This window comes from Ornithorhynchus anatinus, chromosome 5 (assembly GCF_004115215.2).
Source record: "Ornithorhynchus anatinus isolate Pmale09 chromosome 5, mOrnAna1.pri.v4, whole genome shotgun sequence".
Classification (NCBI taxonomy): domain Eukaryota; kingdom Metazoa; phylum Chordata; class Mammalia; order Monotremata; family Ornithorhynchidae; genus Ornithorhynchus; species Ornithorhynchus anatinus.
Genome location: NC_041732.1, coordinates 3,535,452 through 3,547,634, shown reverse-complemented (window position 1 = coordinate 3,547,634; position 12,183 = coordinate 3,535,452). Strand labels below are relative to the sequence as shown.

The 12,183-nt window shown below is 67.3% G+C and overlaps 1 protein-coding gene across 1 annotated transcript in view; it reads right to left on the bottom strand.

Moving 5' to 3' along the window:
* Window positions 1-274: 274 nt before the first annotated feature.
* WDR62 (WD repeat domain 62) overlaps window positions 275-12,183 on the bottom strand; it is a gene marked incomplete at its 5' end in the record, with an annotated part of 33,576 nt that continues 21,667 nt past the window's right edge. Inside the window, 16 exons of the mRNA XM_039912176.1 lie at window positions 275-1,167; window positions 1,287-1,372; window positions 3,450-3,508; window positions 3,552-4,104; window positions 5,147-5,213; window positions 5,394-5,481; window positions 5,904-6,021; window positions 6,450-6,647; window positions 6,724-6,870; window positions 7,631-7,752; window positions 7,944-8,092; window positions 9,504-9,725; window positions 9,903-9,955; window positions 10,505-10,637; window positions 10,815-10,938; window positions 12,009-12,072. Of these exons, the coding sequence (XP_039768110.1) occupies window positions 433-1,167; window positions 1,287-1,372; window positions 3,450-3,508; window positions 3,552-4,104; window positions 5,147-5,213; window positions 5,394-5,481; window positions 5,904-6,021; window positions 6,450-6,647; window positions 6,724-6,870; window positions 7,631-7,752; window positions 7,944-8,092; window positions 9,504-9,725; window positions 9,903-9,955; window positions 10,505-10,637; window positions 10,815-10,938; window positions 12,009-12,072 (2,918 nt within the window). The remainder of the gene's footprint in view (window positions 1,168-1,286; window positions 1,373-3,449; window positions 3,509-3,551; window positions 4,105-5,146; window positions 5,214-5,393; window positions 5,482-5,903; window positions 6,022-6,449; window positions 6,648-6,723; window positions 6,871-7,630; window positions 7,753-7,943; window positions 8,093-9,503; window positions 9,726-9,902; window positions 9,956-10,504; window positions 10,638-10,814; window positions 10,939-12,008; window positions 12,073-12,183) is intronic.

Below are 12,183 nucleotides of genomic sequence, written 5' to 3'. Positions count from 1 at the left end.
CTCCTCCCTGGGACCCGGGAAGCCCGACGTCCCACCCCATCCAGGACCCCCCGCGAGCCACAAGGGAGGGGAAGCGTGGCCTAGTGGGAAGAGCACAGGCCCGGGAGGTAGAATACGTGGGTTCGAGTTCCCACTCATCTGCTGTGACCTGGGGCAAGTCACGTCACTTCTCTGGGCCTCGGTTCCCTCCTCTGTAAAATGGGGATGAAGACTGCGAGCCCCACGTCGGAGAGGGACCGGGTCCGACCCCCAATTAGCTTGTATCTACCCCAAGGCTTGGTACGGTGCCTGGCCCAGGGTAAGTGCTTGACCAATACCACGGTTATCATCGTCATTATTATTGCTACCGAAGGAGAAGGACAGAACAGGCCTCGGGAAGCAGAGAAAATAGGAAAGGGGAGAGACGGCAGCCAGAGGGACAGAGGACAGACTTCAGGAAGGCCTTCCCAAACGGGGAGGGAAGGGATGGGAAACAATGGTGCCCATCGTCCTCTTCCCTGGAGACGCCGTCTCTGTCTCGCTCCGGTTGGGCTGGGGAAGGGTCGGGGGCTGTGATCCCCGGCCTGAACATCGTCCCAGGAAACCCCCTCTTCCCCCGAGCAGACCCCCCCAAGCCCAGCACGCCGCAGAGTCGTTATTGTTCCAAAATAGATATATTGTTAAAAGCAGCAAATACTGGTTGAGGCCCCGGGCGGGGCCCGGGCAGGCAGGGCAGACGGATCCGGACCCCGGGGGCCCGGAGCCTCCGAGGGCCGGGCCGGGGGGGGGGTCTCGGCCCGCACGCGCGACTCGACCGGACCCCTCTACGGCCCGCCTACCCGCCGGGGCCATCCAGAGCCGGGGGCGTCCGGGGTCGGGGGCCAGGCGGGGACCGAGGCCTCTCCCCGGCACCCCCCACCCCGGTCGGCCCCCGGGCCCGCTCAGCCCTCCGGCCCCAGCCCCCCCCGTCTTCCTCTGCACAGCCTGGACCAGCAGCTCCGAGTAGCGCTCCAGCAGGACCCGCAGGTCCGTGCTCCGCAGGGGAGGCAGCTGGGGCGAGGGGGGGCGGGTGGGGGTCCCCCCGGGGCAGCCCACCGCCTCCAGCTGCTGCCTCAGCCACAGGAAGGCGGCCAGGAGCTCCGCTCGGACCCGGAGCTGCTCGGCGCTCGCGTCGCTGGCCGAGACCACCTGCGGGCACGGGGAGGCGGGGGGCCGGTGGGCGGGCCGGAGCGGAGCCGGGAGAGGCCCCGGCCCCCGGCCCCCGGCCCCCGGCCCCCGGCCCCCGGCCCCCGGCCGTCCACCCTTACCTTGTGCAGGTCCACGGCCTCCTGGAACGCACCGCGCAGCCGCTGGGCCACGCTCTCGGCTCGCCGCGGCGGGGATGGCTGGACATCTGGGCGCGGAGACGGGGTCGGAGGTCAGGGCTGTGCCCCAGTGCCACTCATCTCCGCACCCCACCCCCTCCAGCTCCCTTTCTCTCCGGGATCCGGGTGGGAGGCAGTGGAGGCCAAGGGGAGCTCCTCGACCGCAACCAACCAGGTGGAGATCGGGGGGTAGGGGTTGACCGAGCCCCCGCCCCCTTCTAATAATGTTGGTATTTGTTAAGCGCTTACTATGTGCAGAGCACCGTTCTAAGCGCTGGGGTGGATACGGGAGTCAGGTTGTCCCACGTGGGGCTCACAGTCTTCATCCCCATTTTACAGATGAGGGAACTGAGGCACAGAGAAGTTAAGTGACTCGCCCACAGTCACACAGCTGACAAGTGGCAGAGCTGGGATTCGAACTCATGAGCCCTGACTCCAAAGCCCGTGCTCTTTCCACTGAGCCACGCTGCTTCCCTTCTCCGCCCGGGATCTCTGGGGTCCCGGCACCCTTCTACCCCCGACCGCCACAACCTCGAACCCTCCCCGTTTATCGGGCGCTTGGCCCATCCCGCCTCGACTACTCGCTCCAGCTCCTCGCTGACCTCCCCGCCTCTCCCCTCTCCGTCCACACTTGACTCGGCTACGCGGGTCATTTCTCGGAAAAAAGGGCAGTCCCCGTTCACCCTCTCCCCAAGAACCCCCAGTGGTTTCCCATCCATTTCTGCATCAGACGCTCCCTACCTTCGGCTTTAAGGTACTCCGTCGCCTGACCGATTTGCTTGTATAATAATGTTGGTATTTGTTAAGCGCTCACTAGGTGCCGAGCACCGTTCTAAGCGCTGGGGGAGATACGGGGGAATCGGGTCGTCCCACGTGAGGCTCCCGGTCTTAATCCCCCTTTTACAGATGAGGTAACCGAGGCACAGAGAAGTGAAGCGACATGCCCACGGTCAGCTGACAAGTGGCAGAGGCGGGATTCGAACCCATGACCTCTGACTCCCGAGCCCGGGCTCTTTCCACTGAGCCACGCTGCTTCTCCACCCCAGCGCTCAGTTCAGTGTCCGGCACGTGGTGCGCACTTGACATTGGATCGTATTTACTGAGCGTTACCGTGTGGGGAGCAACGAACACCTGGCCTCTTCCCGTCTTCCCTCTCTGCTCCTGCTACGACCCAGCCCACCCACTTCTGTAATTTGTTTTTTCCCCTTGATGTCTGTCTCCCCTCCTCTAGACTGCAAGCTCGTTGTGGGCGGGGAATGTGCCCGTCTGTCGTTAGGGCGTACTCTCCCCGAGGGCTGCGTACCGGGCTCTGCGCACAGTAAGCTCTCGCTAAATACGATCGACGGACTGACGCTTGGCTCCTCTGACCCCAGTCTGTTTTGCGGTACCTCGATCTCGTCCGTCTCGCTGCCGACCCCTTGCCCGTGTCCTCCTGGCACTCCCTCCCGCTTCACATCTGACGATCCACCCCTCTCCCCGCCTCTAAAGCCCCACCGCCCTTAACAGTGATAATAATAACGTTGGTATTTCAGCGCTTACTATGTGCAGAGCACCGTTGTAAGCGCTGGGGGAGATCCAGGGCAATCGGGTTGTCCCACGTGAGGCTCACGGTTAATCCCCATTTTACAGATGGGGTCGCCGAGGCACGGAGATATTAAGTGACTCGCCCACAGTCCCACAGCTGCCAAGAGCCGGGATTCGAACCCACGACCTCTGACGCCCAAGCCCGGGCCCCTTCCACCGAGCCACGCTGCTTCGCTTATGTCCGTATCCCTATCCTCCGCTCTCGTTTCATCTCCGTGACGTGCCGCCCCGGCAACACCGTGATGAGCTCCTCGAGGGTAGGGATCTTGTCTTCCGTGCTACGCGGTCCTCTCCCAAACCCTCAGTACCGTGCTCTGCGCTCGGTAATGGCTCAAGAAATACGATCGCCGGACTGATTTCCCCCCACCTGGGCGGTTCTTTGCTTCTCCTCCTCCTCCCAGAGCTGTCCCTGGGGGCCCAGCCCCTCCCCAGAGAAGCCCCCCACCTGCCCGTGCCGGAGATGACCCGGGCCCGGTCCTCGGCCAGCCGGAGGACGGGGCCGGCGGGCCGGGGGCCACTCACCGGGTTCGGGGTCCGGCCGTCCGGTCCCGGAGTCCTCCTCGGGGGTGGGGGCGGGCGGGGGCCCCGGGGCCGGCCCCCGGCTCCCCGGGGCTCCTCCCGCACAGCGGGGGGCCGTCCTGGGCCTCCGCCCCGGCCGGGGGCAGGCCCGGCGGCTCCGGGTCCGACGGGCGCTTGGGGCCGCCGGGGCGCCGGGGCCCCGCCGGCGACTTCATCTCGGTCGGAGTCGCGTTGGCTGGGGGGGCGGGGCCCCCCGGGGACCGGGCACACCCCGCCGCCCCCGTGGGCTGAGGAGGGGGCGGCCCCAGGAGGCGGGAGGCGAAGCTGGGCAGGTCCAGTGTCAAGTTGGCTCTCGCCTCGTGGTTGCCCCGGGCGGGGAGCGCCCGGTCTCCCTCCTGCCACCCGTCCCGGGCCCGGCCCGGCTCGGCCGGCTCGCCGGCGGCCGGCGGCCGGGCCGGCGGGCCGGGCCTCAGGGGCTCCGGGCCGTCGCCCAGGGAGACGGAGAGGCTGCGGGACATCTTGGCCCGGGAGCTGGCCGTGGCCTCCATGTACGTCGGGCCCCGGGCGGGGCGGCCCGGCCGGGCCCAAGGGCGCGGGGGCGGCCTCGCCTTCCTCTCGTCAGGGAGCGCCGGGACGGACGAGGCGGGGTGGCACGCCGCTGGACGGAGAAGAACCCGGCCGAGGCTCAGTCGTCCGCCTCCGAGGCACGGCACACGCCGTTCCCCTGCCCGGAATGCCTTTCCCCCACCTCTCTGTCATTCCCCCGGTCTGGAATGCCCTCCCCTCCTTCGCCATCCCCTGCACCTGGAATATCCACCGCCCTCCCCTGTCACTGCCCCCCAGCTGGAACGCCCTCCCCTCTCTTCTCTGCCATGCCCCCGGCCTGGAACGCCGTCCCCTCTCCTCCCTGCCGCGCTCCCGGCCCGGAACGTCCTCTCCTCCCTGTCGTGCTCCCGGCCTGAAATGCCCTCTCCTCCATTCCCAGACCACTTCCCTCCTTCCTTCCGAACTGGGAGAAAGCCCTCCCTGGGAAGCATCCCGGATGTACCCCACCTGATCCCGGCCCCTGAACCCTCCGGCTCCTTCTTGCTCTTGAGATCTGTCTATCTCTGTGATGATGGGGCTTCCCGGTACCCGTTCTCATGCATCAGTTGACTCGGCCGGGCATCTCCTCTCTCTGGTATGTGGGCTGGGCCCGCCCCGCCTCCCCGGTCAGGCTGTCACCCCTGCCCCTGAAAGGGATGAGCCTCTCCTCCCCTGTGCCCTTCCTCCGGCGTCGGTGCCGGGCACGCCCCTGGACTACCAGGCTCCTGCCCCGCTCTCCCTTGCCGCCGCCTTTAGGTTCCAATCCGCTCAGTCTCAGAGCTGGGCCGGGGCAGGGGGCAGAAGCCTCGGGATGACGGGGATGGGGCAGACCCTGGGGCAGGGGAAGACCGGGGTCCCCCCAGAGGTCACAGCCCGCGTACCCCTGCCCTCCCACCTCCTAGTCTGGTGATCCCCCTAACGGCTCATCCGCGGCCCCGGGGTCTCAGATCTGGGACTGAGGGTCTCCCTGCCGACCCCCCGACTTCCTGGCCTCAGTCTCCCCCGGGACTGCCAGGGAGAGCGGAGTGAGATGCGGGGGAGGGGGAGGCCCAGCCCGGGGCTCCGACTGCGAGGCCGCAGCCGAGGGCGGTGGGCGCTAGGCAGCGCGGCCTTACGTGGCTGGCTCCAGGAAGCGCACTCCGCGCTCTTCTCGGTCTCCACCGTCTTCTCGCCTGGGACTCGCTGGAATAGGGTCAGAGCGGCAGGGAGGGGTCGGCACGGCGGGTACAGGAGTGGCGCGGCACCCCCTCTCCCCAACTCCTCCCAAACCCCACCCCCGGGGTCCAGCCGTCCAATCCCCCTGCTCCCCGCTCCGCCCACCTCCAGCGAGCCCCGGGAGATGGGGATCCAGGCCTGACTCACGTCTGCCCTGGGAGCCTCCAGACGCTCTGGGGCCGCGGTGTCCGTCTTGGCCCCCTGGGGCGCCCTGGGCGGGAAGGCGTGGGCAAACCTGCAGGGGGGGCGGGGGGTGCCCGGTCGCGAGCGTGGCTCCGGAAACGGGATTGGGAGAGCCGGCCGCCCGGTGGGCCAACCCTCGGGGGCAACACAGGCACCTGGCCCCCGCCCCCAAGTCCCCCAGCACCCCCGGCAGGTAACTTTGCTAGGGAGGATGGGGGTGACCTGTCTGCCGCAGTCCCGGTGGGTCTTTTGAAGCGGAAGGGGGGGGGACCGGGGGTCTGGGGCTACCCGTGGGCCCCCATCTCGGCCGTGGGCCTCCCGGAAGGCCCCGTCCTCTCATCTTTTGGATGAGAGAAATCTGGCCGGGGGCGGGGGGGCTGCCCCGGGCGGCCCCACCCGTCCGGATGGAGGGCTCAGCTCTACCCGCTCTGCGCCCGGGCCCCCAGACCCACCCCCGCCCGGCCCGGCCCCCACCTGGGGTTCCTCTGGCAGCGGGAGAGGAATCGGGCCGAGATGCTCAGCCGGGGGTTCGGGAAGAAGTTCTCCTCATCCTCCGGGGGCTTCAGGTCCTTCAGCGAGTCGCCGAACGCCTCTGGGGGCCGGACACGAGAACCAATCGATTGGCGGGGGCGGCCGTCTGTCCGCCCCGCTCACACCCACGCTGGCCGAGCCCACCCTAGGGGCGGGGACGCAGGGAAGCAGGGGGACGGGACCGCAGCGGGGTGGGACGAAGCAGGGCGAGGCTCCGAGGAAGCCCGGCCCCGGCACTGCCCGGCAGGCAGAGGGGAATCGTCACCCCCCCCCCCAGCTACGCTGGCTCGGGGGCACTGGGGCCTCCAGCTTCAGGCCTGGCGAGGACTGCCCCCCTCCTCCACCTCGCACCCCACCGGACGCTACAGCCCCTGACCGTCGCCCCCGGGAAGCGTGCAAGGAGAAAGGGAACCCCCGGCAGGACGGCCGACATCCGAGGGGCCGCCGGGCCCTCGGGACTGGGTGGCAGGGGCCGCTCGGGTCTTTTACCTTCGGGGTGGACATCAGTGAGGGTCTCGAAGTGATGTCTGAGGAACTTCTCATGCTCGGGCGTCTGGGGCAGGGAACTGCTGGGTGGCACAGCTCTCTCCATCTCAGCCGGCTCCTCCTCCTCCTCCTCCTCCTCCTCCTCCTCATCCAACTCCTCACTCCTGCCTAGGCCCCGAGGCGGGGAGGCACAGATCCAAGCTGAGCGAGGTCGCGCTATGCGGCCCGTCCCCGCCGTGTGGCCCGGCCCACGCCAGATGCCTGGAAGCCAACTCACCGACCAACACCCCAAACAGCTGCCCGACGGCCCCTCCTGGCTCGGGCGGCGACGTCAGAGGGGACGTCGGGGCCGCTCCGTGGCTCTCGTCCGAGTCCCCGATTTCCGCTTCCGTCTCCGCGTCCTCCGACCCCAGCGAGTCCCCCTCTGGGGAAATAATAATAATAATAATACTAATGTCGGTATTTGTTAAGCGCTTTCTATGTGCCGAGCACTGTTCTGAGCGCTGGGGTAGACACAGGGGAATCAGGTCGTCCCACGTGGGGCTCGCAGTCTTCGTCCCCATTTTACAGATGAGGGAACTGAGGCACAGAGAAGTTAAGTGACTCGCCCGGAGTCACACAGCCGACAAGTGGCAGAGCTGGGATTCGAACTCATGAGCCCCGACTCCAAAGCCCGGGCTCCTTCCACTGAGCCACGCTGGGAAACACCGGGGCTCCAGTGCTCGGCCCCGGGCCGCCGGCCGCGGGGTGGGCGGGTGGCGGTGTGGGCTCAGCCGGGGCCCTGCCCTCCGGGAGCTCCCAGTCTCACCGGGGAGGTGGAACCGACACTCGCCCAACCACATCCCAGGGCCCGCGGACGGACAGAAAGAAGGACGGGAGGAGCGGGTGGTCAGATCAGGAGTGAGTGGAGAGGGCCAAAAGAATGGGGATGGTTGCACGGGGAGGCTCCGGGCGGGATCAGTAAATCAGTCGTATTTACCGAGGGCTTAACAATGCGCAGAGCGCTGTAGAAAGTGCTTGGGAGAGTGCAATATAAGAATTCGTAGACACGTTCCCTGCCTGGTCTGGGCCTGGGAGACCAGGGAGAGATGTCCAGCCCCCCATCCTGTCCCCGCCCGGGGCAGCGGTCTCCGATGCCCCCTGCGACGCCCCCCACCAGCCAGCGGCCCCCGCCCCCGGCTCACCCTCGAGCGGGCGCTCCAGGAAGTAGGTGTCCGAGTCGTCCGAGGTGACCGAGCAGATGGCGGAGTAGCTGTCGGCCGGCCGCCCCGAGGTCGGGCCCTCCACCTCCTTCACGCAGTACGTGCTTGGGAAAGATTTTCCTCGAAGTCCAGGCCGAGGGGTCCCTCCCCACTCCCCCACCGGGAAGCACCCCCCCGCTCCCAGCCCGGGGGGGGGGGGGGGGGACGGCCTTCTCCGGGGGCAGACGGGACGGCCGGACCGAGGCCCCAGCCCCCCGCCACCCATCGATGCCTGCCTCCCTCCACCGACACCCACCTGTCGGTGTCACCCGACATCTCCCCGGAGTCGAAGAAGGCGTTGCCGCTCGCCGTGAGCACCCCGAGTGAGCCGGCCCCGGCCAACACGGGCGGCGGGGATCCGGGGTCCGGCTCCTCCGGCTGGCCCGCCGGGTCCCCGCTTCCGGCCTGAGGGAGAGGTTCGGGGTTCGGGTCCGGCGGTTCTCGCCCATCCCTCCCTCGCCTCCCTGTTCTCGGTTGCCGCTCTCCTCCTCCAGAAAGCCTTCCCTGACCTGGGTCCCAACCCCCCTCCTCTTCGTCTCCGAGGAGGGGGCTAGGGGAGGGAGCGTCTCCCACACTGCTCGGCCATTCCAAGACCTGGGGGGGGGGCGTGCCCCTCTCCCCCACCCGCCTTCTCCCCTCCCCTTCCCCTCCTATCGGTCCCCGGGCCCGCCGATTAGACCGGAAGCTCCCTGACGGCAGGAGTTGTGCGTGTCGCCTTCGCCTGCCCCCTCCTCCCACGTCCCGTCCGCGTAAATCGCACCGACCGGAGTTGCCAGAAAATCTGGTCTGGGCGTGGACACGGAAGGGTGCCTGCGTACACGTGCGTGTGTTCGCACGTGCAGGGAGAAGGGCGGCCGTCCCGGCCCTGAAGGGGCCCGCCCCAAGTGATGGACAGCTGACCACAGGTGGGTTTGGGGAATAATGATAAAGATGACGACGATGGTATTGGTTAAGCGCTTACCGAGCGTCAAGCGCTGCTCTAAGCGCCGGGGGACAGTCAAGCTGATCCAGCTGGACACAGGGACCCACACGGGACTCGCCGTTTTAATCCCCTTTTTACAGTTGAGGGAACCGAGGCACCGAGAAGTGAAGTGACTCGCCCGAGGTCGCACGGCAGACGAGTGGCGGGGCCAGGATTAGAACCCGGGTCCTTCTAACTCCCAGGCCCGTGCTCTACACACTGGGCCAGGCTGCTTCTCCAGCATTCTAGCAGCGGGAGGAGGAGCGGGGCCCAGTGGTCTAGCGGACAGAGCACAGGGCTGGGAGTCGGAAGGAACCGAGTCCCAATCCCGGCTCCACCGCTCGTCTGCTGGTGTACCTTGGGCGAGGGGCTTAACTTCACTGTGCCTGTTACCTCATCTGTAAAATGGGATAAAGACCGTGAGCCACAGGGGCTGTAACTCGTATCTTCCCCAGCGGCTTAGAACAGGGCCCGGCACACAGTAAGCACTCAACGAATAACCATAATTATCATTATTAGCTCAAACCTCTAGCGCTCCACAGGGCTCGGGGGGGGGGGGGGGGGGCTTGGACCCACTCGGATCCGCTCCCGGAAGCAGCCGAGAGCCCCGTGCCCGCCCAGGGGTCACCGGCTCTCGTTCTGGGCAGAGGATGGGTCTATTTTTGAAGCGCACTCTCCCGAGTGCTTAGTACAGTACTCTGCACGCAGTAAGCGGTCAGTAAATACAACTGACTGATCGACCGGCTCCAGGCCCCTCAGGACGTCCAGGGGCGGAGAAGTCCGACCCGGGAGAGGGGAAAGACCGGCCCCGTGGCCGCCGCCACCCGGTGCCCGGCCCGGCCCCCGGGACCTGACCTCGGAGAGCAGGCGAGCCAGGGTCCGGGGCCGCAACGTGTCCAGGGGGTCCGGGTCTTCCAGCGCCCTGGGCCGCAGGGGTGTGAAGCAGTAGTCCGGGGCCTGGGGGCCCAGGATGGTCTTGATGGGGTCTCCGTCCGCTCGCTCCGCCCAGCGTCCCTGCGGCTGGTAGCTCTTCTTGGGGTGCAGGGCCGCCCCGTCGGCTGCCTCGTCGGCCCCCAGCTGGGGAGAGGCCACGGGCCCAGCGTCGCCCGCTTCCCCGGGACACGGGCGCCCCCCTCCCCCGTCCCGAGGGGAGACCAAGACCCCGGGCCCTTGGTTCGCCCCCGGCCGCCCTCCGCCGATCCACGGGGCCGAGGGAGGGGCAGCCCGTGGGACACCCGGCCAGACCCCACTCACCAGCCTCTTTGCCCACAGGGGCAGCCTGCCGTTGGTCAGCAGGCATCGGGGGTCTGGAACAAAAGGCCAGAGTGTCCGCTTTGTCCAGAGCGGGGGCCCGTGGTGTGGGGTGAGTTTTAATGCCCCGACCACCAGACCCATGCCTCCCACCGCCTTCGACACCCGATTGCCCGAGCGCATTTTCACCCCCACGGAGGGAGGGGGGCGGCACAAGGCGGGAGGCAGGCAAACGAGGCCCTCGGGGTCGGCGTCGGCCCACTGTGGGATAGACACGCAGGCCGTCCCCCGCCCCGGGGCCCCGCGGTCCGCGCGTTGGAGGAAACCGTGCCAGACACGAGGAGCCCACGGCGGAAACCACGCGATCTGGCGATCGTCGAGTCACTCTCCAGGTAGCCGGAGGCCCGGTCCACCCCTCGCCCACAGGCCCACCCTGATCCCGCTCCCGCTCCCTGCCCATTTCTCCCTCGGCTGGCTCTGGCCCCGGGTATGAACCGGTTCCAGGTCTGCCCTGCCTCCCCGCCGAACCGGAGGTTTGCTGAGGACAACGGAAGGGCCCCCAGGCACCGAGTTCAGGTCTCCCCCCAGTTCAAGCCGGCTCTCACCAGAATCGAAGCTGTCTTTGGCCGGCGTCTGCAGTGACGACTCCTCCTCGTCGTCCTCCTCCATCTCATCTTCCGTCTGCTCGTCGGGGGGCGGAGACGGAGTCCGGCACGGCGCCGACAAGTAGGTCTCCGGCCTAGAGTTGACCGGAGGGGGTGGGTCTCAGGCCCAGCCCAGTGCCCCGAGGGCCCCGGGGCAGAGATCGGCTGGGGACCCCCAGAGCTAGGAATCAGGCAGGTCAGAGAGTTGGCCGAGAGGGAGTCCGGGCCACCCAGAACCCTCGGGGGACTCGCCATGCCAGGCGCTCAGGACCCTGATGGGTTCGGCCCACTTGGCGACCTTCGTCGCCTGCCGCCGCTCGCCGGGGTCCATCTCCAGCAGGTGCTGCTTCATGCAGGACGTGAGCTCCGGGCCCAGTTGCCAGATGAACACACAACTGGGAAGAGCGAGAGGAAGTGGGAAGGAGGAACGGGATCCCCCCCGGGGAGAGCCGACGGGGCCACGGCCCCGACCCCGGGAATCGTTCCACCCGCCGGGGGCCGGGTCAGGGCGGGAGCCGGCACCTTCCCCGCGATGCCCACGGCTCCCTCGGCCCGAAAAGGGCCGGCCCTGCGACACCCACTTCCCCTCCCTCCCCCCACCAGCCGGACAGCCTGGACCGCTCCCCCCGATCCCAGTGCCGCGTTTACACCTCCCAGAGAGTCCGAGTGTCGCAACTCTCGCTTCCGAACGAAGCCGGACTCTCCGGGGGGACTGGTGCTTCCAGACCCCAAGTGCCCGGGCCTTCCAATGTCCGTCCGTCTCCCCCGATTAGACCGTGCGCCCGTCAAAGGGCAGGGACTGTCTCTCTCCGTTACCGATTTGGACGTTCCAAGCGCTTAGTCCAGTGCTCTGCACATAGTAAGCGCTCAATAAATACTATTGAATGAATGAACGAATGAATCACGGACGGGCCACGGGACTGCCAATCGACATCAGAGGCCTAAGCGCTAGGCCCTGTAATCGCTCATAATAATAATGATGATGTTGGTATTTGTTAAGCGCTTACTATGCGCAGAGCACCGTTCTAAGCGCTGGGGGAGATACAGGGTCATCAGGTCGTCCCACGTGAGGCTCACGGTCTTCATCCCCATTTTCCAGATGAGGGAACTGAGGCCCAGAGAAGTGAAGCGACTCGCCCACAGTCCCACAGCGGACAAGTGGCAGAGCCGGGATTCAAACCCATGACCCAGTGACTCCCAAGCCCGGGCTCTTTCCACCGAGCCAGGCTGCCTCCATCCGTTCGTATTTATTGAGTGCTTACCGTACTAAGCGTTTGGGAGAGGACGGTACAACAGATGGACACGGTCCCCATCCACAACAAGCTTAGAAATGGCAGCTGATTGACATCCAGACGGGGACAGGTCCTGCACTTGGGCCCTGGGGGCGTCCCAGTAGTAGTCTGGGACCCCTGCCCGTCCCCCTCCCCGCCCACTGCCCGGCCAAGCCCGCCCCTGGCCGTGCTACCTGTCCCCGGAGACGGTGATCAGGTGGCGACAGTCGTATGTGAACTTCATCCCCGTGATGATCTCTGGAACCAAACCAAAGACACCCCCGTTTGGAGGGGTTGAGGGGGGTCACACCGCCCCCCCCACCCACCAAGACGGTCGGACCGGACCGGGTCAGGCCCCCTTCCACCGAG